General features: G+C 34.6%; 1 protein-coding gene across 16 annotated transcripts in view; it reads right to left on the bottom strand.

Moving 5' to 3' along the window:
* ZNF438 (zinc finger protein 438) overlaps positions 1-21,467 on the bottom strand; it is a 402,501-nt gene that overhangs the window by 96,567 nt on the left and 284,467 nt on the right. The window contains exon 1 of one of the 16 annotated variants that reach the window (XM_038529894.1): positions 13,076-13,194. The exons of 14 other annotated variants lie outside the window; for them this stretch is intronic. In XM_038529894.1, the coding sequence (XP_038385822.1) occupies positions 13,076-13,094 (19 nt within the window). In that variant the 5' untranslated portion in view covers positions 13,095-13,194. Of the gene's footprint in view, positions 1-12,430; positions 12,450-13,075; positions 13,195-21,467 lie in introns of those variants that run through there. One more of the 16 variants, XM_038529909.1, reaches the window with a different exon arrangement.

Raw genomic sequence — 21,467 nt, 5'->3', positions numbered from 1 at the left:
ACCTAGATATAATTAAGAAATAATGTGCAAAATTAATTACAAGGTAAAATTACTCCTTAAAGATAAAAAGGCCAACATTTTTCAGGGATACTATAAAACAAACAATTTTCCAAACATAAACTTCAGCTAAGTTATTAGAATTAACATTCTCTTCCTAAATAAACTACTGTACGTACATAATCAATCCAAAAGAGTCATACTTAGGTTGTTCTTTAGTTAATTTAACAAATGGTAATTTAGATACTTTCTCATGATTGGAGTAAGACCAGAATTACAAATATAAAACATCATTGGTAGTAGTCTAAAACAGTGATTTTAAAATATAAAATAAAGAAATACTGGTATGTTAAATTATGAAGTATAGAACAGGTAATAGCTGTTACTAAAGTGATAATATACATATATATATATACACACACACACATATAAACATATACATATATATATGCATATGTAACTGTGTAACTATGTGTGTTTGTATGGTCACTCATTTTTATTTAAATGGAGGAGTGTCCTGTGCCAGTATGTTTATCACAGCATTATAACAGCAAAAATCTGGAAATAATTTAAATATATATTACCATGAAAATAAGGAGACAGAGAAAAGATTTTAATTTTTTATTCTACATATTCTTTACTTAATATATGAATTGAACTGTTAGAAATGCTTTACAATACATTATGTACCACTTTTGAAAATTTAATGAAAACCACACTATTCCAAGTTTAATGTCTATGGCCATGTTATACTGTCTTCAGAGCCTGAATGATCCCTTGGTCTAAGTGCTGGAGAAGAGCCAATTGGTTTCTCAGGGAGAATCATAACCCATCGGCACATATTTCTCCAGGCTACCTCTATTCATAGATGGTAGATGGTCTATTCTGGTACTTTCCTCCTCAGGGTTCCCAACATTCCTGAGAGGATGTCAATCATACTCCCAATCTACCTATTAAAAATAATGGCTCCATATCTAACCTGTAACTGAGACTAACTACATTTCAGGTACTTGCCAGGGAGTAAAATGCTAAACTTAACTATTACTGTTTTTATAAAAAGCTTCTGCAGGACTGCTGCATATCTATTTGGTACAGCCATTCATTATTGTAAAACTGCATATCTGGACTAAGACATACCACCAAAGAGCAGCATTCTTGGCTTTGTCCTTCTACCTCTCTTCTTCCTTTTTACTCAGCATTTACTGTATTTAGTGTAATGTCCCTGACGTTAAGCCACTGGTCTATATTGAAGGGAGAGTTAAGAAACAGTTGTAGAAATGAGTCTTCAGTTGTTTACTACAAGAATGCTATTGAGGGCAGAGTTGAATATGCTGCACTATGAATAAAAGGATACATTTTTCTTTGAATTATAATTATTAGGTTTCTCTTAAAATGCTGATAAATTTGATCTTGTGAACAACAATATCTTGTGAACAACAATAAACAACAACAAACAATAAACACATCTAATCTTAGAATGGCCACTTTAGAAAACTTGGAGCAAAATTTGTGATCTACTTCAAAGAAATATAGAGGCTTTTATGAGATTTATTGCAAGCCTGGCCCTTAGTCCATTTGTCCCATTTTTATCACCTATCTTATTTTTACAATACTGAGGTACCATTTACAAGCCATAAAATTCACTTGTTATAAGTGTAAAGTTCAATGATGCTTTGGTCAATTTGCAGAGGTGTGTAATTATCATTACAATCCAATTTCAAAATTTCATTTCCTTCACTGTTCAGTATCCCTTAAATCCATATGCAGTCATCCCTGTTGCCACCCCCAAAACTCCTCTGGTTGTCTATCTAGACATTTCATAAAAGTGGAATCATACAATTTTTAGTCTTTTGAATTTGGCATCTTCCACTTAGCATAATATTTTGGGGGTTCATCTATGTTATAGCATATATCAGTATTTTCACTTTTTCAATTGCTGAAGAATATTCTAATGTATGGACATACCATGTTTTACTTATCCATTTACTAGTTGATGGACATTTGAATTCTCATTTTTGTCTATTATGAATAAAGCTACCATGAACAATTGCAAGCAAGTCTTTTTGTGGATATATGTTTTCATTTCTCTTGGGTAGACTCTAAGCAGTAGAATTGCTGTGCTGGTTAATTTTATGTGTCAACTTGATTGGGCACAATGCTCAGATATTTGGTCAAACATTATTCCGGAAAAGTGTTTTTACATGAAATTTACATTTAAATTGGTGGACTTTGAGTAAAGCAGATTCGTCTGCATTACGTGGGTGGGTCTCATCCAATTAGTGGAAGGCCTGAACACAACAAAAAGCTAACCTCACCAAGCAGGAGGAAATTCTCCAGAAGACTGCCTTCAGAATTCATCTGCAACATCAGCTCTTACTAGTTTCCAGCAGACTTAGCTATAGACTCAAACTATAACCACTTCGTGAGTCCCTCAGCCTGTCAACCTCCCCATCAGATTTTGGACCCATCAAACCTCCACATTTATATGAGCTAATTCCTTAAAATAGACACATCCTTTTGTTTCTCTGGAAACCTGACCAATGCATATGTTAAGTTGGTTTAATTTTTAAAGAAATGATCAAACTGTCTTCCAAGGTGGGAGTATCAGTTCGCATTCCCACTAACAGTGTATGGGAGTTCCCATTTTCCCACATCCTAGACAGGAGACATGATGTGTCTATTTGACAACAGGCATCTCAGTGGGTATGAAGTAGTATCTTACTGTGTTTTTAACATGCATTTTCCTAATAACTAATGATGATGAGCACACTTTCAAGTGATTATTAGTCATTTATGTCTTTTTTGATGAAATGCCTGCTTGATTCCCTTGTGCTTATTTTTTAATTGAGTTGTTTGTCTTTACATCATTCATGTGTTGAAGTTCTTTATATGTTCTGGATACCATTCTTGATCAGACATGATTTATAAATATTTTCTCTGTGGCTTGTCTTTTCAGTTTTTTAACAGTGTCTTTTGAAGCATAAAAGTTTGTAATTTTAATTAAGTCAAATTTATCCATTTTTTTCTCCATTTTTTTCTCCATTTTTTCTCTATTTTTTTTCATTATTTCATGTTTTTGGTGTTATATCTAACAACTTGTTGCCCAACCCAAAGCCATGAAGTTTCTTCTATGCTTTCTTTCAGATGTTTTATAGTTTTAGCTCTTATCTTTAGGTCCATAATTAATTTTGAGCTAATTTTTGTTTATCATTGGTCTTTGTGAGGAAGTACATTTTTTCACATATGGATACCCAGTTTTTCCAGAACCATGTGTTTAAAAGATAACCCCTTGTTTATTGATAGTCTTTAGCAACTTTGTTTAAAAAAAAAAATCAATGGACGAAAAATGTAAGGATTTATTCTTAGACTCTCAATTCCACTCTACTGATCTGCATATTTTATCATTATGTCAATGACATACTATCTTGGTTACTGTCATGTGATATTGAGTTTCAAATTTGGGAAGTAAAAAAGTCCTCCAATTTTGTTACTTTATTCATTTATTTAAAGTTTTATTTTATATTATGTGTACTAATAAATACCATCTTAAATTCTTTCTGAGGGAAGACAGATATAATACAAAACTAAAATAAAATATATCTTAAAGATTATTTCAAAAGAATATATTCCTCTTAAGATGTGAAAGTGACTGGGATGCCTGGGTGGCTCAGCAGTTTGGCACCTGCCTTTAGGTCAGGGTGTGATACTGGAGTCCTGGGATTGAGTCCCACACTGGGCTCCCTGCATGGAGCCTGCCTCTCCCTCTGCCTGTGTCCCCTGCCTCTCTCTCTCTCTCTCTTTCTCTGTCTCTCATGAATAAATAAATAAAATCTAAAAAAATAAAAGATTTGAAAGTGACAATAACTAAGGGATTCTCCTAGGAATAATTATGAAATTAAGTCTCCCCCAACACACACCCACATCAGCATTATCAAATGCTTACTGAATATCAGGCATGGTGCAGTTAGGTGCTAAAGATACAGAGACAAATAAGACAGTCCCTAAGCACAAAAATAGAGAATCTCTATTTGCACAGCGACAATCTCAAATCTTGTTTTATAAAGGAGCTTCCTTCCCACTACATATGATATAGAATAGCTAGCAAGACTTAAAAACTATTCTTTTTCCTTCTATATTCCATCCTATGACCTAGAAAAGATGGAGATTGAGAAAAATGGACATAAACAGCGTGTGTGTGTGTGTGTGTGTGTGTGTGTGTAAACTTTATAGTAACGGTTCCTGAAACTTTTTCTACGGGAGATTTTAAAACATATTCTTAAAAAAGAAAAGGAAAGAAGAAAGTTAAAAGGAAGGAAGGCAAGCAGGCAGGCAGCAGTGGACATTTCCAAAGTCAAATACATTTGGGAAATACTGGGTTAAATAAAATATCAATATTCATTGAGATGCACCCACCTTTCATAAAATTAGCTGACCACCAAACTCTTTAATCATGGATCACCTAGTGATACCTTGAAAGACTGAGGCAAAAATACAATGTGGGAAATAAGCACTGGTTATAGTTTCCCTTCATCATCACACTGGCAGCAACAGTTGAACAAATGAGGATATGAAGAAATATGCTTAGGACCACATAAATATGCTACAGGCCAAAAGACATTTAAAAAAGTCAATAGACTGTCTTAAGATTCTATCTTATTCTATCTTTACTATGTTATAGAAGCTAGTTTCATTTCTTTGTTGTTTTTTCTTTGTTTATGCAATAATAGAATAAAACTAGAGATAGAAGTTTGGCTCTAAAATTAAATGCACTAAAGTATTTGCTTTTAATACTAAGCAATAACAAGTAAATACAATCAAAGGGCCTCATGTAAATTTTAGCCATATTTTAATTTGCTTTACAAAACCAAGAACTGGATTTGTTTGGGATATTATTACAGTAATTGCTTTATTGTAGAAGTAATCTTTAAGAGGTTGATAAAAAATTTCTATGAAGTTATATTTTTACATAGCTACTATAGCTACCTATATCTGTACAACAAAAAACAGGGAATTTGGATCTATCTCCTTATATATTAGACTTCAAGTCAAAGAATAAATCAGCTGTGAAGTCTGTTATATTTGCCATTGAGATTCCATGGAGTCTTTATTACCAAAGTATAATCATAATGACAACTTTTCAACACATATCCTGTCTTCCCACTGAAATTTGAATTTGAGGGGACTTTTTACTGAAGTGGATCCTTATGTTAACTCACAGAGTTGTATGTCCTCAGTGGAAATTATTCTGAAATTGCACTAAAAAATAAGGAATAAATAAATCACCAATGGAGAAAAGGCTCTATCATATACTTAAGCTTTTTTGTTGTTGTTTCTTCATGTTGTTGGGAATAGGAAGTGCGATAACTATCACTGGTATTTATAAATGTAAAATAGCCTCACTCCTTTATATCTAAAACTCAACTATTTGTCTAATACCCAACTCACACTACCTCTATGAAATCTCTCACCACTCTCTAATTCAAGTCAAAACAATTTCTCCTTCTACTAAGCTGTATGATTCTTGTTCAGGCCTCTCACTTAGCACATAACCACATTAATATACCATAAGATGTTGTGTAATTTGACTAAGTGTATATATTCTATTTATTAAAAAGCATAAAAGACTTTAGGTGGCACATTTTATTCAGTAAGTATTTGTTGATGATTCATATTACTATTTAGTGCTTTCTGACAGCCTTAGGAATAGATATTCCTTGGGAGAAAATACAAGTGTTTTTCCATTATGAGAATAGTGAAGGGGCTTACCAGTTTTCAGAAATGTTAAAAGACTATTGATTATTTAAGTAATTTATTACTTAAATACTCATTGTTTTTCTACGACACAGCAGTGGCATGGTTAGACCAGCCAGGTGTACAACTTTTATGGACTTAGGCACAAAATGTTTTGAGGGAATTAACTGTTTAATAATAAAGGACTTTGAACAGGATCTATCATTAGGGACTAACAGGAAGGGTAAGTGAAATATTATTAGGCATATATATAATCATGCACATACAGAACAATTAAGAATCTACAAAAGTAATCCGCCAGTCAAATTCATTCATTCAACCATTATTGAAAGCCAACTGCATGGCAGGCTCTGTTTAAGGCTTAGGGGAACTAATGGTGAAAGAGAAAAATAAACCATTCCTGTTGGTTCCCTAAGGCAGATCCAAACAGAATTAATCCAAAAATTCATCTACCCACCTCCATGTAAAATCATATTACACATGGTTAAGGTGCATAAAGAGCATTTTATCTTGCTGTTTTAAGCAATGCAAAAAGTTTACTTTGGCCTAAATACCAGCAAGCTTAAATTATCCTAGAAACTCCTTCAAAGAGATTTTGTCTCATTTCTGTCTGTCCTCAAACCCTAAAGTTCCCAAGCTGTTGAATGAAGACTCAGAGATGCACTATAAGCAATACAAGCAAACTTCCACAGAGCTGTGTGTAAAGAAACACTCCTTAGCTAACAATGAGGGCAGTGCTGGAGCACGGGCCCCCTGCCCCTATCAATTCACAAGCAGCTGCTGACATACTCTTATGCTTCACAGGAGCATAGCATTCTCTTCTAACACTTAAGGGGAAAGGCAAAAATAGAAAATCTTTTGCCAACCACAAAGTTTTTTTTAAAAAATTGCAGAATAAAAATGAGCTGCTATATACTTTTAAAACCAAAGAAAAGGTAGAAAATTACAAGTACCAGTAGCCTCCCTATGCTCAACTACAACCTTCTGAACTGAACTGAAGCAGAAATGTGGCAGTTTCAGCTAAGTCGCTTTGCATCTGAGGCAACTTAAAATGATCTAGTTATTAAGCAAACTAAAAGTAACATGGTGGAGTCAAACTTAACTCTTTTAGATTCAGAACTCACTTTTCAAGTGTGTTGTTAGGAGAAAGAATGTAATCTTTAATAGATAAATGGGCTTTCATTTAACTAAAAATTCACTAGGAATCAGGAGATTTAAAAATCTACACAAACCAATTGGACAACAAACTTGGCTGCTAAATTTTATTTTTAAAACCAGTATATTATACACTGTTCTTGTGTTAAATCGCAGGGATTTCTTCTGGGATTGCAAAGGAATGAGCATGAAGCCTATCTCACGAAGAAAGCAGAGATTTCTAGTCTTTAAAAACAGGAGTTTCGCCTACATGATCACCTGGGACAAACTTGGCCAGAGCAAGCAGGCTAGAAGGTTATAGGAGCCTGGGAATGTTTAACATCAAGAAAGAAATTACAGCTCAGTAAGATCAGAGGGAATTACACAGGAAATGTGAACAGTAACCCTTTCATATCTTCACACCCCCTCCCACCGTCTGTGATAAATGGAGTCCTGCAGCCATCCAGCTATGTGAATACACAGACTAACAGCAGAGGGGGACTGGGAGAAAGGAAAAAAGCCATTTTATATAAATACACCCCCCCACACACACACATACATACACACTCACAGCCCAGCAAAAAGTCATGACATGATAAAATCATGTTTCTCCAGAAAACCGCCTTTAGCCTTTCTAATTGCCACGTATGCACTGTATCACTGCCTTATCCAACAGAGCCTTAAGTAAAAATTCCAAAGAAACTTGAAGCATCAGGCGGGGTGGGGGGACAGAATAGTTGGCAGACGCATCACAAGTAGGGAAATGTGGCTCCTCTGAAGCTGACCAAACAAATAGGTCTCCACCCTGGCTTATGTTTAAACATCTTGTTCCTAGCCAGTCTGTAGGGAAAACATTCTTTCCACAATAAATAACATGCAATTGAATCAGAAATTCTTACTCCATCCTTTATCTACTCCATGTACAAGTTCTTCAGTATTATAAACCAGAAGCTCAGAGAATTCAACTAATTTTGAACTCTATTAAAAAAGAGTTTAAAAAAAAAAAGAGTTTAGTTGTAGTCAAGGCAGATTAAAATATTTCTTGCTTCTCATTTGAAAAAGCAGATGTGACTGTGCAGACACTAGACTCCTCTAGGGACCCCTGGCTTGTGATCTCAAGAAAACAAGGGACTCTTGCCACAACTGCCTTTCAGAAAAGGGGAAATGCTCAGTTTCTATAAACAGGTGAGTTTAAGAGATTAATTAAAAACAAACCAAAAAATACACCTACCCATACCTCAGACGGTGAGGGCATGGGTGGGGCAGCAAAATAAATAAAGAAAAATATATTTCCAATGGGCTAAGCTTAAAATATGGAATGGAATTTCACAGATCACTTTGAAATTAGATTTAACTTTTTTCATTGGTATAACTTCAGGACAGAGATGGCTTGCCACAAAGAGCAGGTTAAGAAATAAATGAGCATAAACAGAGATGACGAAGGAAGCCACCAGTAAAGTCAAAAGTGTTAGCTTTTTAGAACTATCCAAAAGAGAAACAATAAAACCAACGGTTTGTTTTTTTTTTTGTGTGTGTGTGTGTGTCTCCTCTAAAGTACTCGGGTCTTCCTAAGAAACAGCATATACCAGTAGTGTTTTTTGTATAATAAATAGCACATCAATCAAATGGCAAATGAGATTTAAATTGGAGACTTCCTAGTTGCCTTAAACAACTGATGTCCGATTTCTGGCTCCCAGAGAGGCAGTCCAATGACTGACTGTTCAACAAGCTAAAGGGGCTTGTTCTTTCCAGGGATTCTGAGTTGCTATAATCTTTTGTTACAAAAAGCATTAGGGAAATGACAAGGGAGCAAAATAATAAACAAATTCTGAATAAGAAACTCAGACTTGTGATTGGGCTTTCACACAAAGATCATTTCCCCATTAAATGAGGACCCTGATATGCACCAAATGGAAACTCGGTGCAGCCACCTCCCTATCTGGAAATGAGAGCTTACTTTTAGCACTTCTTAGCCATCATTCACCCATGTCTTGTTCTGATAAACACAAACACCTCATACTCTACTGAATGTTATTTGAGATCTCAAAATAACTTGAGCATTATAACCAAAAAGAAATCACAGCAAGATAGTTTGATTGTATTTTCAAACAATGTCCCACTACAACAGAATTTATTACAAATACTTTTTAAAGTAGATAGATGTCAATTTACAGCTGTTTGCTTTTATCTTGAAGACAAAAATATCAAAAAACCTACAAACACCAAAGTATAATGAGGGCAGCCCCGGGGGCGCAGCGGTTTAGCGCCGCCTGCAGCCAGGGGTGTGATCCTGGAGACCAGGAATCCAGTTCCGCCTCCGGCTCCCTGCATGGAGCCTGCTTCTCCCTCTGCCTGCCTGTCTGTCTCTCTCTCTCTGTCTCTATGAATAAATAAATTAAAAAAATATTTAGAAAGTATAATGACAATGAGATGATGATAACTGGGACTTTCAGCAAATCTCTCCTGGAGAGTTACTGTCAATGACCTTTTCAGCTCTTATACTGGGCCTGAAGAAATGGTGACAGATACATATTAGGCCTTCAATATTTGTTAAATGATTCAGCAATAAGGCCTCTTCTTCTATTTGAAAAGTAACAGAGCCCTAGCAGAGCCTCTCTTGCTACAAGTAATAAAGGATAAAAGTAACAAGCAGATTAAATATTCATTATTGAGGCAATAGTTAGAAGAGGCAAACTGCAGACAGCCTTGACAAGAATTATGGTAATAAAAATAGTAAGAATATCACCTAATATTCGTACATTTGTACAACAATTCCCAATGTATAAAATATTTTATATAATTTCAGCCCCACAAACTTTACAAAGTGGATATTATTATCATTTGGTTGAAACAGCATAAAGTGGCTTTTTCAAGGTCACCCAGCTAGTTAAGCAGCAGACCTGGGATTTAAACCCTTCTAAAGGGATGCCTGGGTGGCTCAGTGGTTGAGCATCCGCCTTTGGCTCAGGCCATGATCCCAGTGTCCTGGGATCAAGTCCCACATCAGGCTCCCTGAGAGGAGCCTGCTTCTCCCTCTGCCTATTTCTCTACCTCTCTCTGTGTCTCTCACGAATAAATAAATAAAATCTTAAAAAAAAAAATAAGTCCTTCTAAAAAGCTATCTCATTCATTAAAAGTTCTTTATTTTGTCATGAAATTTTGAAAATACCTTCCTCCAAACTCCAAAATCAGGGAATACATAATAAACACAACCTTTTTTTCCCTCTCAGTATCACTCCCTTTCTACCAATTCCCATAAGAAAACCTCTGAGCTCCTACTGCAGCAGCCTCTCTGTTTTCCTCATACAGGAATGACTAAGGGCACAGCGTAGAGCATCTTCCAAAAACAAACCTCCTTCCACCTAGGACTTGGATCCTGTAACTGTTCTCCCAAATAAGGACATCATCACAGGCAAAGGCTTTTAAAACCATTAACCAGTGAGGAAATGTCTGGGGCTGTCTGTTCTTCATTTAGAATGAGTCAAATATGACACAAACTACCTCTTCATTCCTGAAAGGTGAGCAGGAGTCCCCCTGACATTCCTGGCCTTCTGGCTTAGCAAAGGCATCCACTCCAGGGACTTGGTAGCGAAAGGCTGACTGGACAAGAATAACAAAACTAACAGAGCTAAAAGTTATATTCTTACCAACTTTTACAAATCATTCCACATGTTTATTTTTGAGGTCTTATTAAAGAATAAACTCTGGGCATTAGTAATTTACTGTACATGTGAGATATAAGGATGGTGAAAATGTATTCATATAAAACCAACTATTTTTACTCACCACTGAGGCTTATGAAGATTATTAAACTAAATTATAAGAAAAATGCTAAATATCTTATCTAGCACATAGTAACTACTCCATAAAGGTCGGCTGCCATTAGTCACATCATTGAAGAATTAAAAACAAAACATGATGGAAGGCCATAAGTAAAATGAACAAGCAAACCATACATTCCATGGTTATTTTTTTTTAACATTTATGCACAACATACCCATTCTATGCATACAAACATGCATATAAATATTCAAAAAAACCTCTTGGATGGAATAAATGACAAAATGATGACCTCTGGGAGGATGGGACAGTGGTACTCAAAGGAAACTCTGATCTGTAATGCTTTTCTTTAAAAACAAAAGTATGTATTCCTTCTCTAAATAAAATTAATTTTTTTAAAAAGCAAAACAGAAAACACATTTACACGAAATCTTATCTTTGTAAGTTTCTTCAATCTCATAGTTGATTTCAGCAGCACATGAAAAGTTTACTTCTTCTTTTAGTTAATGTATCCAATGTCTGAAACCTCATTTTCTTTAGTAATACCATTCAAGCTTTATGCTACCTACTGCTTTCAATAATCTTCCTAATGATATTTCTAATTGCTATAATAAAATGCCTGTTGATGCACAAAAAATATATTTTATTAAGTTTTAGAACAACTCAATGTATTTAACCAAGGGGCAAGGAGTCTTTCAAAGTCCAGGAAGCCATAAATCAAAACAGTTTTACATTAAAAGATTAACTTTTCCTTTTAAATTTTCTATGTGTTTACATGTAATAAACCACAGATAGAGTCAAGTCCTTGACTCTTTTTAAAGCCAAAGGGTTGCTAATTTAAAATCATCATAATAATCTCAAATGTCTTGAGTGCTGTTTTAATTAAAAATCTTTTCTCTTAGGCTCTTCCTAACTTCTAATTCTTGTCTGTGCTATATTGATGCTGGTTTTAAAATTCTAACTTCCCTTCTAGTTTACAACCATAACTTCGACTTTTTCATCCCATTCTTTTTTCTTTCAGATCATCTAGATTCGAGCCTATAAACAGTGGGCAAACCAGGTCACAAAAGCTCTTATTAACTCCCTCAGTGCAGCAAATAGCGGTCCTCCTGTGGTTCAGGCATGGAGCTAAGCCACATGCACCACAGACCTAACCAGACTGGGCCCCTTCAATTTACAAATCCAGCTTATAAATTAAAGGCCTCCAGTGTTGTAAAAAAGAGACCAACATTTCAACGGATAAGCGATAGAGAAAGTAGTCTCTTCCTTGTCCAGAAGACACTGAGATTAACAGGAAATCCCCAACTCAAAGAGCTGTGGGATTCAGTGATTGTGGGAGGCTGTGCAATCTCTTTACATATATTCAAAATTTTAAAAAGCCCCTCTCTGTAAATAATAGGGAATAGTATTTGATCAAAAGGTATCTTCCTTTAATTTCAAATAAAATATTCTAGTTTTATAGCTGCTAAAGGGCAATTACAATAACTATAATAATATGCAGCTTCATTTCTAGAAAACAAGCATATGTATTGATATTTTTTTCCACCTAGATGTTCAGCTATGGACTCATTAATATTAAGCTGCTGTACCTACAAAAATGCACAATGGTTCCTCCACTAGTCAACTCTCTTAATTTTAGACAGCTTAACTTCACACAGAAGTTAAGAACATGTACTTTGGAAGCAAGGCCCAGTTCTACTACAAACTGTCATTGGTCAAGCTACTCAGCTGCTCTGTGCCTCAGTTTCTACTTAATACTAATACCTACCTTATAAGACGACTGTAGGATCACTTAACCAGTTATACATAAAACACTAGAATTGTGCCTGACATAGACTAAAACACTACGAAAATCTTGGCTGTTATTATTATCTTTAACATCAGAAATGTACAGCTCTTGGGAAAAAACAGAGCTTTAAGCACAGCTTACTACAACCATTGAAGAAATAGGTTCTTTGAGATTGTTTAGTTCTATGAGAACACACTCAAAGCTCCCTGCATCATTCTCTCCTGTGCATTCTAATGATTTAGTCACTCCTGTATTCCTCCATGTACCCTGGGCTTCACTTACCCATTTACTCATCTCCCTCTGGACTATAAAAGTTGTGAGAACAGGGATTCTATCTTACTTTGTAGTCTCAATAGCACTGAGGGCAGCCCTGGTGGCTCAGCGGTTTAGCACCACCTTCAGTCCAGGGCCTGATCCTGGAGACCCAGGATCGAGTCCCACGTCAGGCTCCCTGCATGGAGCCTGCTTCTCCCTCTGCCTGTGTCTCTGCCTCTGTGTGTGTGTGTGTGTGTGTCTATCATGAATAAATAAATAAAATCTTAAAAAAAAAACATCTAGCACCGAGCCTTGCATAGAGTAGACGCTCTATAAAAACTTAATGAAACGTAGTATTAAAAATTTAACCTTGCAAGCCCATGGCCATGACATCAATTCCTCTGCACAGAGCTGTTTAGCAACTCAATACCCAAATCACCCAGCAGAAGATGAGTAACTTTCTGCATGATAAAGACATACAGTACCCCTCTATGTACAGGCTGAAGAAAAGAGGAATCTAGAGTCCCAAGAAGAGTCTAGAATTCAGGTTGTTACCACCAGTAACAAAGTTCTACCAAGAAAAAAAAAATAAGTATTAGCTATTTATCTGTCTGCTTTACTCAAGTTAAGTTCTTGAGGACAGAAGCCACTGAATGTTGATCTCTGCATTCCTAGGTGGGCCTACCATACAATGGCACTTCATAAAAGCCTATCACCTGTATTTTTTTAATCCAAGCTTCTAACTTATTTTGAATTTTATTTGGATTTATTCATGACATGTCTTTATTTACTAGAACAAAATTCATTTCTGAAATGAAACAATTCTCTTTTTTCCCTAGAAGCTGTTGGTAGAGAGGGAAATAAAACTCCCCAACGTGATGACTATAGAGAAGAGAAGCAACCAATGTCTGCTGCATGATCTTTTCCATGCTGCTGTGGATGATCCTTTGTCAGTGGTTCATCCTCCAGAATTGAGCCAGAACAAAACCTTTCTTCAAAAGAGTCACCCTTTGACTGCTGTATAGATTTTATTCAGTCAGCACTGTTTCCTCATTCTCTCACAATTGTGACATGTTCATTATTTCAAAATTCTGTCTTCTCACCCAGCTTGTAACCATTCCCAGCTCAGCTTATGACAAAAAGCCAGCTCGGGCAGCATCCTATTGCTGATCTTGTGAAACATGAATTCAATGCTAGCAGCCTTTTTACCACTCAGGAGCTCATCAATAAGAGACCTTCAGTGTGACCTTTAGTCTGATGTCTAATTATTATCACACAGTGGGTCTACCTCCCAGCATTCTCAATCTCAAGACAAGCATACATCCTACAATAATCTTCTGGGAGTGTAGATAAATATCCTCATTTTCTTAAGGAAAAGTAGTGATTTGACATTTCTCTGAGTCATTCTATTACCAAACTACTTCCAGGTATTATAACTGGGATCTCCAGCACAACATGTGTCACTTATCTAATATTAGGTCAGAGCAGAAATACAGAAGTCATATATGATCCCTTCTTCTAACTCTCCTTACTCAAAGTAGTAAGATAAGTGATTTTTTCCTCTTGACTCTGCAAGATGAAATCAAGCTGACTTCTTTGCTTAATGAAATTAAAAATAAAAATGCTGTCAAATGGAAACTTCTTTGCTATCCTTGGTACCCTGGTCAGCCATGGAATTTTAAAGTTAGAAAGGATCTCAGAGAGTAATCTTTCTTATTTAATAGATCTGGCCTGAGGCCCCCAAAAAAGTTGAGCATTTTGCTACAGTCACAAAGAATAACAAAGAACCAAAGCTGGAAAACAGGCTTTCTTGCCTCCTCAGCTCATGTGTTTTCCACATACCACACTAAGACGAGTCTCTTGCCAAGAACTTCACCATAACCTGCAATCCTGGAGAGGCTGTTCTCAGCTTCACCTCACTCCCTACATCTTGGTAGTCCAGCAACATAATTATCTGCTATAAAAAAATATGAAAAAGACAAGACTTCCGTCTCTAAAAATAACTTTGCAACACATTGTTTTCTTAAAGATACCCCTAGCAACCACTACAGGCTTCTTCCTTCCACACTGTTTCCAAGACAAGATAGAGTGTTATCTATCACCCTACTTCCCTAAATAGTCAAGTATATTGTAAAAAAAAAAAAAAAAAAAAAAAAAAAGTTGGGGGGAAGCCCCATAAATGGGCTCCATTATTACAGAAAGGGAATGGAGCTAGTACCCACTTTAGGTCATCACATGACCTAAAGTGGAGGCTAACAGCCTATCAAAGACTCAAAGCAGTGAGAGGATAGCTTCTGTCACTAAGCAAACAATGAGAATGTAAATGCCACGCCCTGTGTTACTTGATATAGTAATGACAGGGACATTTTAGAAAACAAGCTAACTAGTAAATAACTGGGAATGTTCCCACAAATTCAAAAAATCAAAACCAAATTAAACAAAGATAAACTTTAAATCAAATAGCAAAAAGTCCAAAACACAATGAAACCAAATAAGAATTTGAAACAAAAAGCTTAAAACAAGATCAATGAAGTAAAACCCATTAGATCAATTTGACAATAAATATAAATGAGTTAAAATATCCTTAAAAGACAAAGGTTCTCACTAGGTTAAAAAATGAAATCTAGCTATACAATACTTTTAGGAATTATCTAAAAGACATGACAAAGAAAGAACAAATAAAATAAGTATAAAGACATATTGGAAAATATAAACTAAGGTAACAATATTCATGTCAGCTAAAACACAAAGCACAGAGCAAAAATTAGGAAGAAAGTCCTATTATTCTGATGAAAGTTATAATTCTCTCTCTCTCTTTTTTTAAGATTTTATTTATTTATTCACGATAGACATAGAGAGAGAGAGAGGCAGAGATACAGGCAGAGGGAGAAGCAGGCTCCATGCCAGAAGCCTGACACGGGACTCGATCCTGGGACTCCAGGATCGCACCCTGGGCCAAAGGCAGGTGCCAAACCACTGAGCCACCCAGGGATCCCCTGTAATTCTCAATTGAGATGTTAACACACATTCCAAACAAAAACTGATATAAGGAAAATTAATAAAATAAATCACCGATTTATATCTTTAAGCCTTTGACAGACTAGACAAAAAAATAATTATAGAAAAGCTGAAAACAAAATAGAATTCTAGTAGAAACTGTACTTCAAATTTTGAATTTTGGCTTTTTCCAGGTAAACAATAGAACACTGAAAAACTGATAACAATAACACTGAACGCTCATGATGCTGAGTAGCGGCAGCAGGTTACAGCTCCCAGTCAGCCATGCAATCATGGATAAACAACCAATATCCTTAAAACCATTCTGTTTTTCACTTTCACTAGATCATCCAATAAATTACATGAGATATCCAACACTTTATTACAACATAGTCTTTGATTTCGAGAATTTTGCCCAGCAGGCTAATATAACTGTTCTATTCATGTTTAAAGTAGGCTGGGCTAGCTATGATGTTTTGTAGGTTACATGTATAAATGCACTGTCACCTTAAGATATTTTCAACTTACAATGGGTTTATCAGGACATAACCCCCACTGTAAGTTGAAGAAAACCTGTATATCAATGTATTAATAATTAGTACCTAAAGTTTAAAAGTAACTTGAACTTTGAGAGATATTCTCCCAAATTATTTTAATTGAGACTACACACTAAAATATTGGATATGGCTCAAAAGTATATAGAGAAAAACTTGGAATTGTTGAGTCCTTTCCTTTGGATTGGCGTATAAACACTCTGTCATAACAGAGATTCAGGGGCGCCTGGATGACATAGTCGGTTAAGTGTCCAACTGTTGGTTTCAGCTCAGGTCGTGATCTCAGAGTTGTGAGATCGAGCCCAGCATGGGGCTCCACACTCAGCACAGTCAGTTTGGTATCCTTTCCCTCTTCCTCTCCCTCCTCTTCTGCCCCTCCCCCTGCTCACACTTTTTGTCTCTCTCAAATAAGTAAGTCTTTAAAAAATAAAAAATTACCAAAATATAGTTCATATACAATAAAATATGTACACTTGCATGCATTATACAAACATATATATTATATATAATATAAATATAATTAATATAATATAAATATTTATAAATAAATATAAATATATAATATAAATATATAATACAAATGTTTGTATATATTATATATAATATAAATATATGTGTTTGTATATATTATATATTATAATATATATATATTACATACCCATATAATCACCACCAGAACACACTCATCATGCCAAAAAATTTTCTCATACCTAATCCAGGTCAATTACACTGAACTCTCAGATGTAGGCAACAGCTTGTCAGCTTATTGTCACCATTGAGGAGATCTGCCTTTTCTAACACTTTTGATGCAGTAATCCAAAGCAGTAAATGGAATCATAGAATTTGTATTCTTTTGTGTCTGTTTTATATTACACAGCATAATGTTTCTGAGAGTCATTCATGTTGTATATCAGTACTTTATACCCTTTTATTGGCAGGTAGTATTCCACTTCATGGATATACCACAATGTGTTTATCGAATCACTAGTTGATGGTCCTAGCTTGAGGCTCTTATCAATAAAGCTGCTATGAACATTTAGGTACAGGTGTGTGTATAAATTGGTTTTCATTTCTTTTGGGTAAGTAAGAGTAAAATTGTTGCATCTTATGGTAATAATATATTTGCCTTTAAAACACTACCAAACTTTTTCTAAAATGGTTTTATCATTTAACTTCCCCCTGGCAAAATATATGAAAATCCAATTGGTCTACATCTCAGCTAACACTTGCTCTTTTTTAATGTTTAATTTTAGCTATTCTGATGAATCTACAGTAGTATCTCATTGTATTGATTTGCTTTTTTTCTGAGGGCTAATGATGTTGCATCTCTTTTCCTGTGCTGCACTGGCCATTCATTATTTTCTTGTGCATATTTTTTTAACTGGGTTGTCTTACTATTAATGAGTTGTAAAAGTTCTTTATATATTCTGGTCACAAGTCATCTGTCAGGTATATGTATTGTGCATATGTTCTGTTTAAAGATTACCTTTTCTTTTTCTTAATGATGTCTTTTGAAGAATAGAAGTTTTAAATTTTGATAGAGTCTCATTTGTCAAATTTTTTTATGGCTCATGCTTTTTGTGTCCTAAGATATCTTTGCCCACCCCAAGTTCATGAATATTTTTTTCTGTGATTTTTTTTCTTAAAGTTTTGTAGTTTTAGGCTGCTATATTTAGATCCATGATTCTTTTAAGGATATCTTTGTACATGAAGAGGTAATGGTTGAGGTTAACTTTTTTACATTTGGATGTCCAGGTGTTCGAGAACTGTATGTTGAAAAGACTACCCCTTCTCTATTTAATCACCTTGGCATCATTATCAAAAATCAATTGACCATATATATGTGGGTCTATTTCTGCATTCTATACTCTATTCCATTGATATGTAGATCTACTTTAGGCCAACACTGCTTTGATCACTGTGGCTTTAAAGAAGAAGGTTTAAAATGTAGAGAAAGCCTTGGGGTACCTTGCTGGCTTGGTCTGTTGAGCATCCAACTCCAGATTTTGGCGAAGGTCATGATCTCAGGGGTCACAGGACCAAACCTTGCGTTGAGCTCTACACTCACCCTGCCTCACACATACTCTCTAAAATAAATAATTTTATTTTAAGTAGAGGAAGTCTTGAAATTAGGTAATGGAAACTTTCCAATACTGTTCTTCTTTGTCAATTCTTTTTTTTTTTTTCTAGGTCCTTTGTATTTCCATATAAATTAAAATTTTCAATTTCCAATTTTTCATTGCTAGTATATACATACACATACAAGTGATTCTGTATATCTACCTTGTGTCCTGCAATCTTGCTAAATTCAAAGATAAATTCTAATGGCTTTTGAGATTTCTCAGCATTTTCTCTATATATGATCATGTTATGTGAAAATAAAGATTTTTATTTCTACTTTGCCAATCTCTACACCATTTATTTCTTTTATTGTCTATTACAGTGGGATCTCCATCACAGTGTTAGAAAGACATAAGGAGGGGAGTGGGCATCCTTGCCCTGTTTCTTATCTTAGGGGAAAAGCCTTCTCGTGAAATTAATGAGATTTTACCTAGAGGTTTTATGTAGATGTCTTTTGTCAGGCTGAGAAAGTTCCCTTCTAATAGATTCATTTTATGAATGGCTCTTGAATTTAGTCCATTGTTTTCTCTGCAACTATTCACAGGATCATACAGCTTTTTCCCCATTTTTCCTATTAAAGTGATGACTTATGCTAGGGGATTTTCCAATGTTAAACCAACCTTATATGCCCAGAATAAACTCATTTATTACTGTTGGATTTGATTTGCTAACTTTTAGAAACTTTTCATCTATATTCATGAAGGATATTTGTCCATAATTTTCTTGTAATGTCTTTAACTTGATTGGTATTAACATAATGCTGATGTCCTAAAATAAGCTGGGAAGTGTTCCTTCTTCTTCTATTTTCTGAATTATTTCCTTTAAATGTTTGATGGAATTTATCAGTTAAAATACGTATGGGCTTGGAATTCTTTTGGTTTTGTTTCTAGTTTGCTTTGTTTGTATGGCAAGGTTTTTAACTAAGAATTTCTTAAAAAGATATGCTAGTACTCTAACTTTATACTTCTTCTGGAATCAATTTCGGTAATGTGTGTCTTCCAAGGAATTAATCTGTTTCATCAAAGTTGTCACACTTATTTCTAGATGTTTTTAATATTCTTTCTATAAGCTTTTAATTTCTGTAGAATATGTAATAGTATGTAATACATCCCCTCTTTCAATTCTGAGGTTATATTTACCAACATGTGTTTTCTTCCTTCATTTTTCTTGATTAGACTAGCTAGAGGTTTATTCATCTTTTCAAAAAGACTGCTTTTGTTTTCCTCGATTTTCTCTTCGATTTGTTCCTGTGATTATTTCCTTCCTTCTACTTACTTTGGTTTTAATTCGTTCTTCCTTTTCTAACTTCTTACAGTGAAATATTTAGATCGTTTATGTTATACCTTTTTTCTTTTCTAATACATGCATTTAAAGTTAAATATTTGTCTGAGCACTGCTTCGGCTAAACCCCACAGATTTTTATGTTTTCATTCTGGTTCACTTCAAAACAACTTTAATTTCCCTGTTTTATTTATTTTTTAACCAATGTGTTAGAAGCATTTGGTGTAATCACAAATATTGAGGATTTTTCAGATACCTGATACTGATTTCTAACTTAATTGTTGGAGTCAGAGGACACACTATGCCTAATTTCCATTGTTTTAAACTTAATAAGACTTGTTTTATATATTAGCATATGGTGGGCTATGCTGATGAATGTTCCATGTGCACTTGGAGATATGCTCTGCTATTCTTGAATGGAATGATTTATAAATACCAATGGAATTACATTAGTTTACAGTGCTGTTATAAACACAGCTATATCATTCCTGATATTCTTTGTACTTGTCCCATTAATTACTTGTATCACTGTTGAAATGTCCAACTATTATAGAAGATTTCTCAATGTATTCTTTCAACTCTATCAGTTTCTGCTTCATGTATTTTGACAATGCAGTATACTGGTTGCATTTAAACTTATATTATTTCTTTTTGGAGAATCGAACCATTTATCATTATCATTATGAAGTGTCCCTTTTTAACCTTACTAACATCACTGGTTTTGAAGCCCACTTTGACATTAATAAGCCACCCCAAGGTTTCTTATACTTAAGACTTACATTGTATATATTTTTCCACCCTTTCTCTAATCCATCTCAACAGTTTCTTGAGAACAACAGAGTTTACTCTTACTTTTTTATTCAATCTGACAATCTTTGCCTTCTAATTAGAGTACATCATTTATATTTAATGTGTTTATTGATATGGCTGTATGTAGTTCTACCATGTTATTGCAGGTTTTCTACTTGTCCCTTCTGTTCTTTGTTCCTTTTCCCCTTTTTTCTTATCTTTTTGGGGATTATTATTATTTTTTTTAGGAATTCATTTCATATCCACCAATGGTTTTTTATTAGTTAAAACTGTTTTTCCAATCTTTTCAGTGAATGTTCTCTAACTTATTATAACCTACCTTCAAAAACCATTACACTTTCATGTCTAAGACTCTTACCACAATATGCTTCCTTTCTCCTATCCCTTTCTTTGAATTAATGTTGTCATACACTTTACTTTTACACGTTATAACCCCACTAGACAGATGTTATTATTGTTTGCCTCAGTTACCTTTAAAAAAACTTAGAATGAAAAAAACCTTTATGAGCCATTTCACATGAGCCATTTCAGGGATTTTTTTATTCCTCTATAGTCTAAATTTTCATGTTACTATTTCTCTTTTGCTTGAAGAAATTCCTTTAATATTTCTTATAATGTAAGTCTGCTGGTCATAAGTCTCAATTTTTGTCTAAAAGAGCTCTTTCTCCCTTATGTTTTTTCCTCAATTTCCTAAAATATTTTTGTTAGCTTTGTAATATTAGGTTGACAGTTTTTTAGCACTCAAAAAATGCTTTAAATTGCATTCTAGTTCAAACAGATAAGTCTGCTCTCTAAAATCTTAACTTTATTCTTCTGTATTTTTTCCTTCTGGTTGCTTTCAAAATTTTCTCTTTATCACTGATTTTCAGCAATTTTCTTATGATGTGCCTTGGGAGATAGTGTGTGTATCTTACCTGGGGTCTATTTACTTTTTTAAATCTGTGAGTTTAGAGTTGACCTCAAATTGGGGGAAATTTCATCCATTATTTATTTAAATT

The sequence above is a fragment of the Canis lupus genome, chromosome 2 (genome assembly GCF_011100685.1).
Source record: "Canis lupus familiaris isolate Mischka breed German Shepherd chromosome 2, alternate assembly UU_Cfam_GSD_1.0, whole genome shotgun sequence".
Lineage (NCBI taxonomy): Eukaryota > Metazoa > Chordata > Mammalia > Carnivora > Canidae > Canis > Canis lupus.
This window is presented reverse-complemented; position numbering and strand designations above follow the sequence as displayed.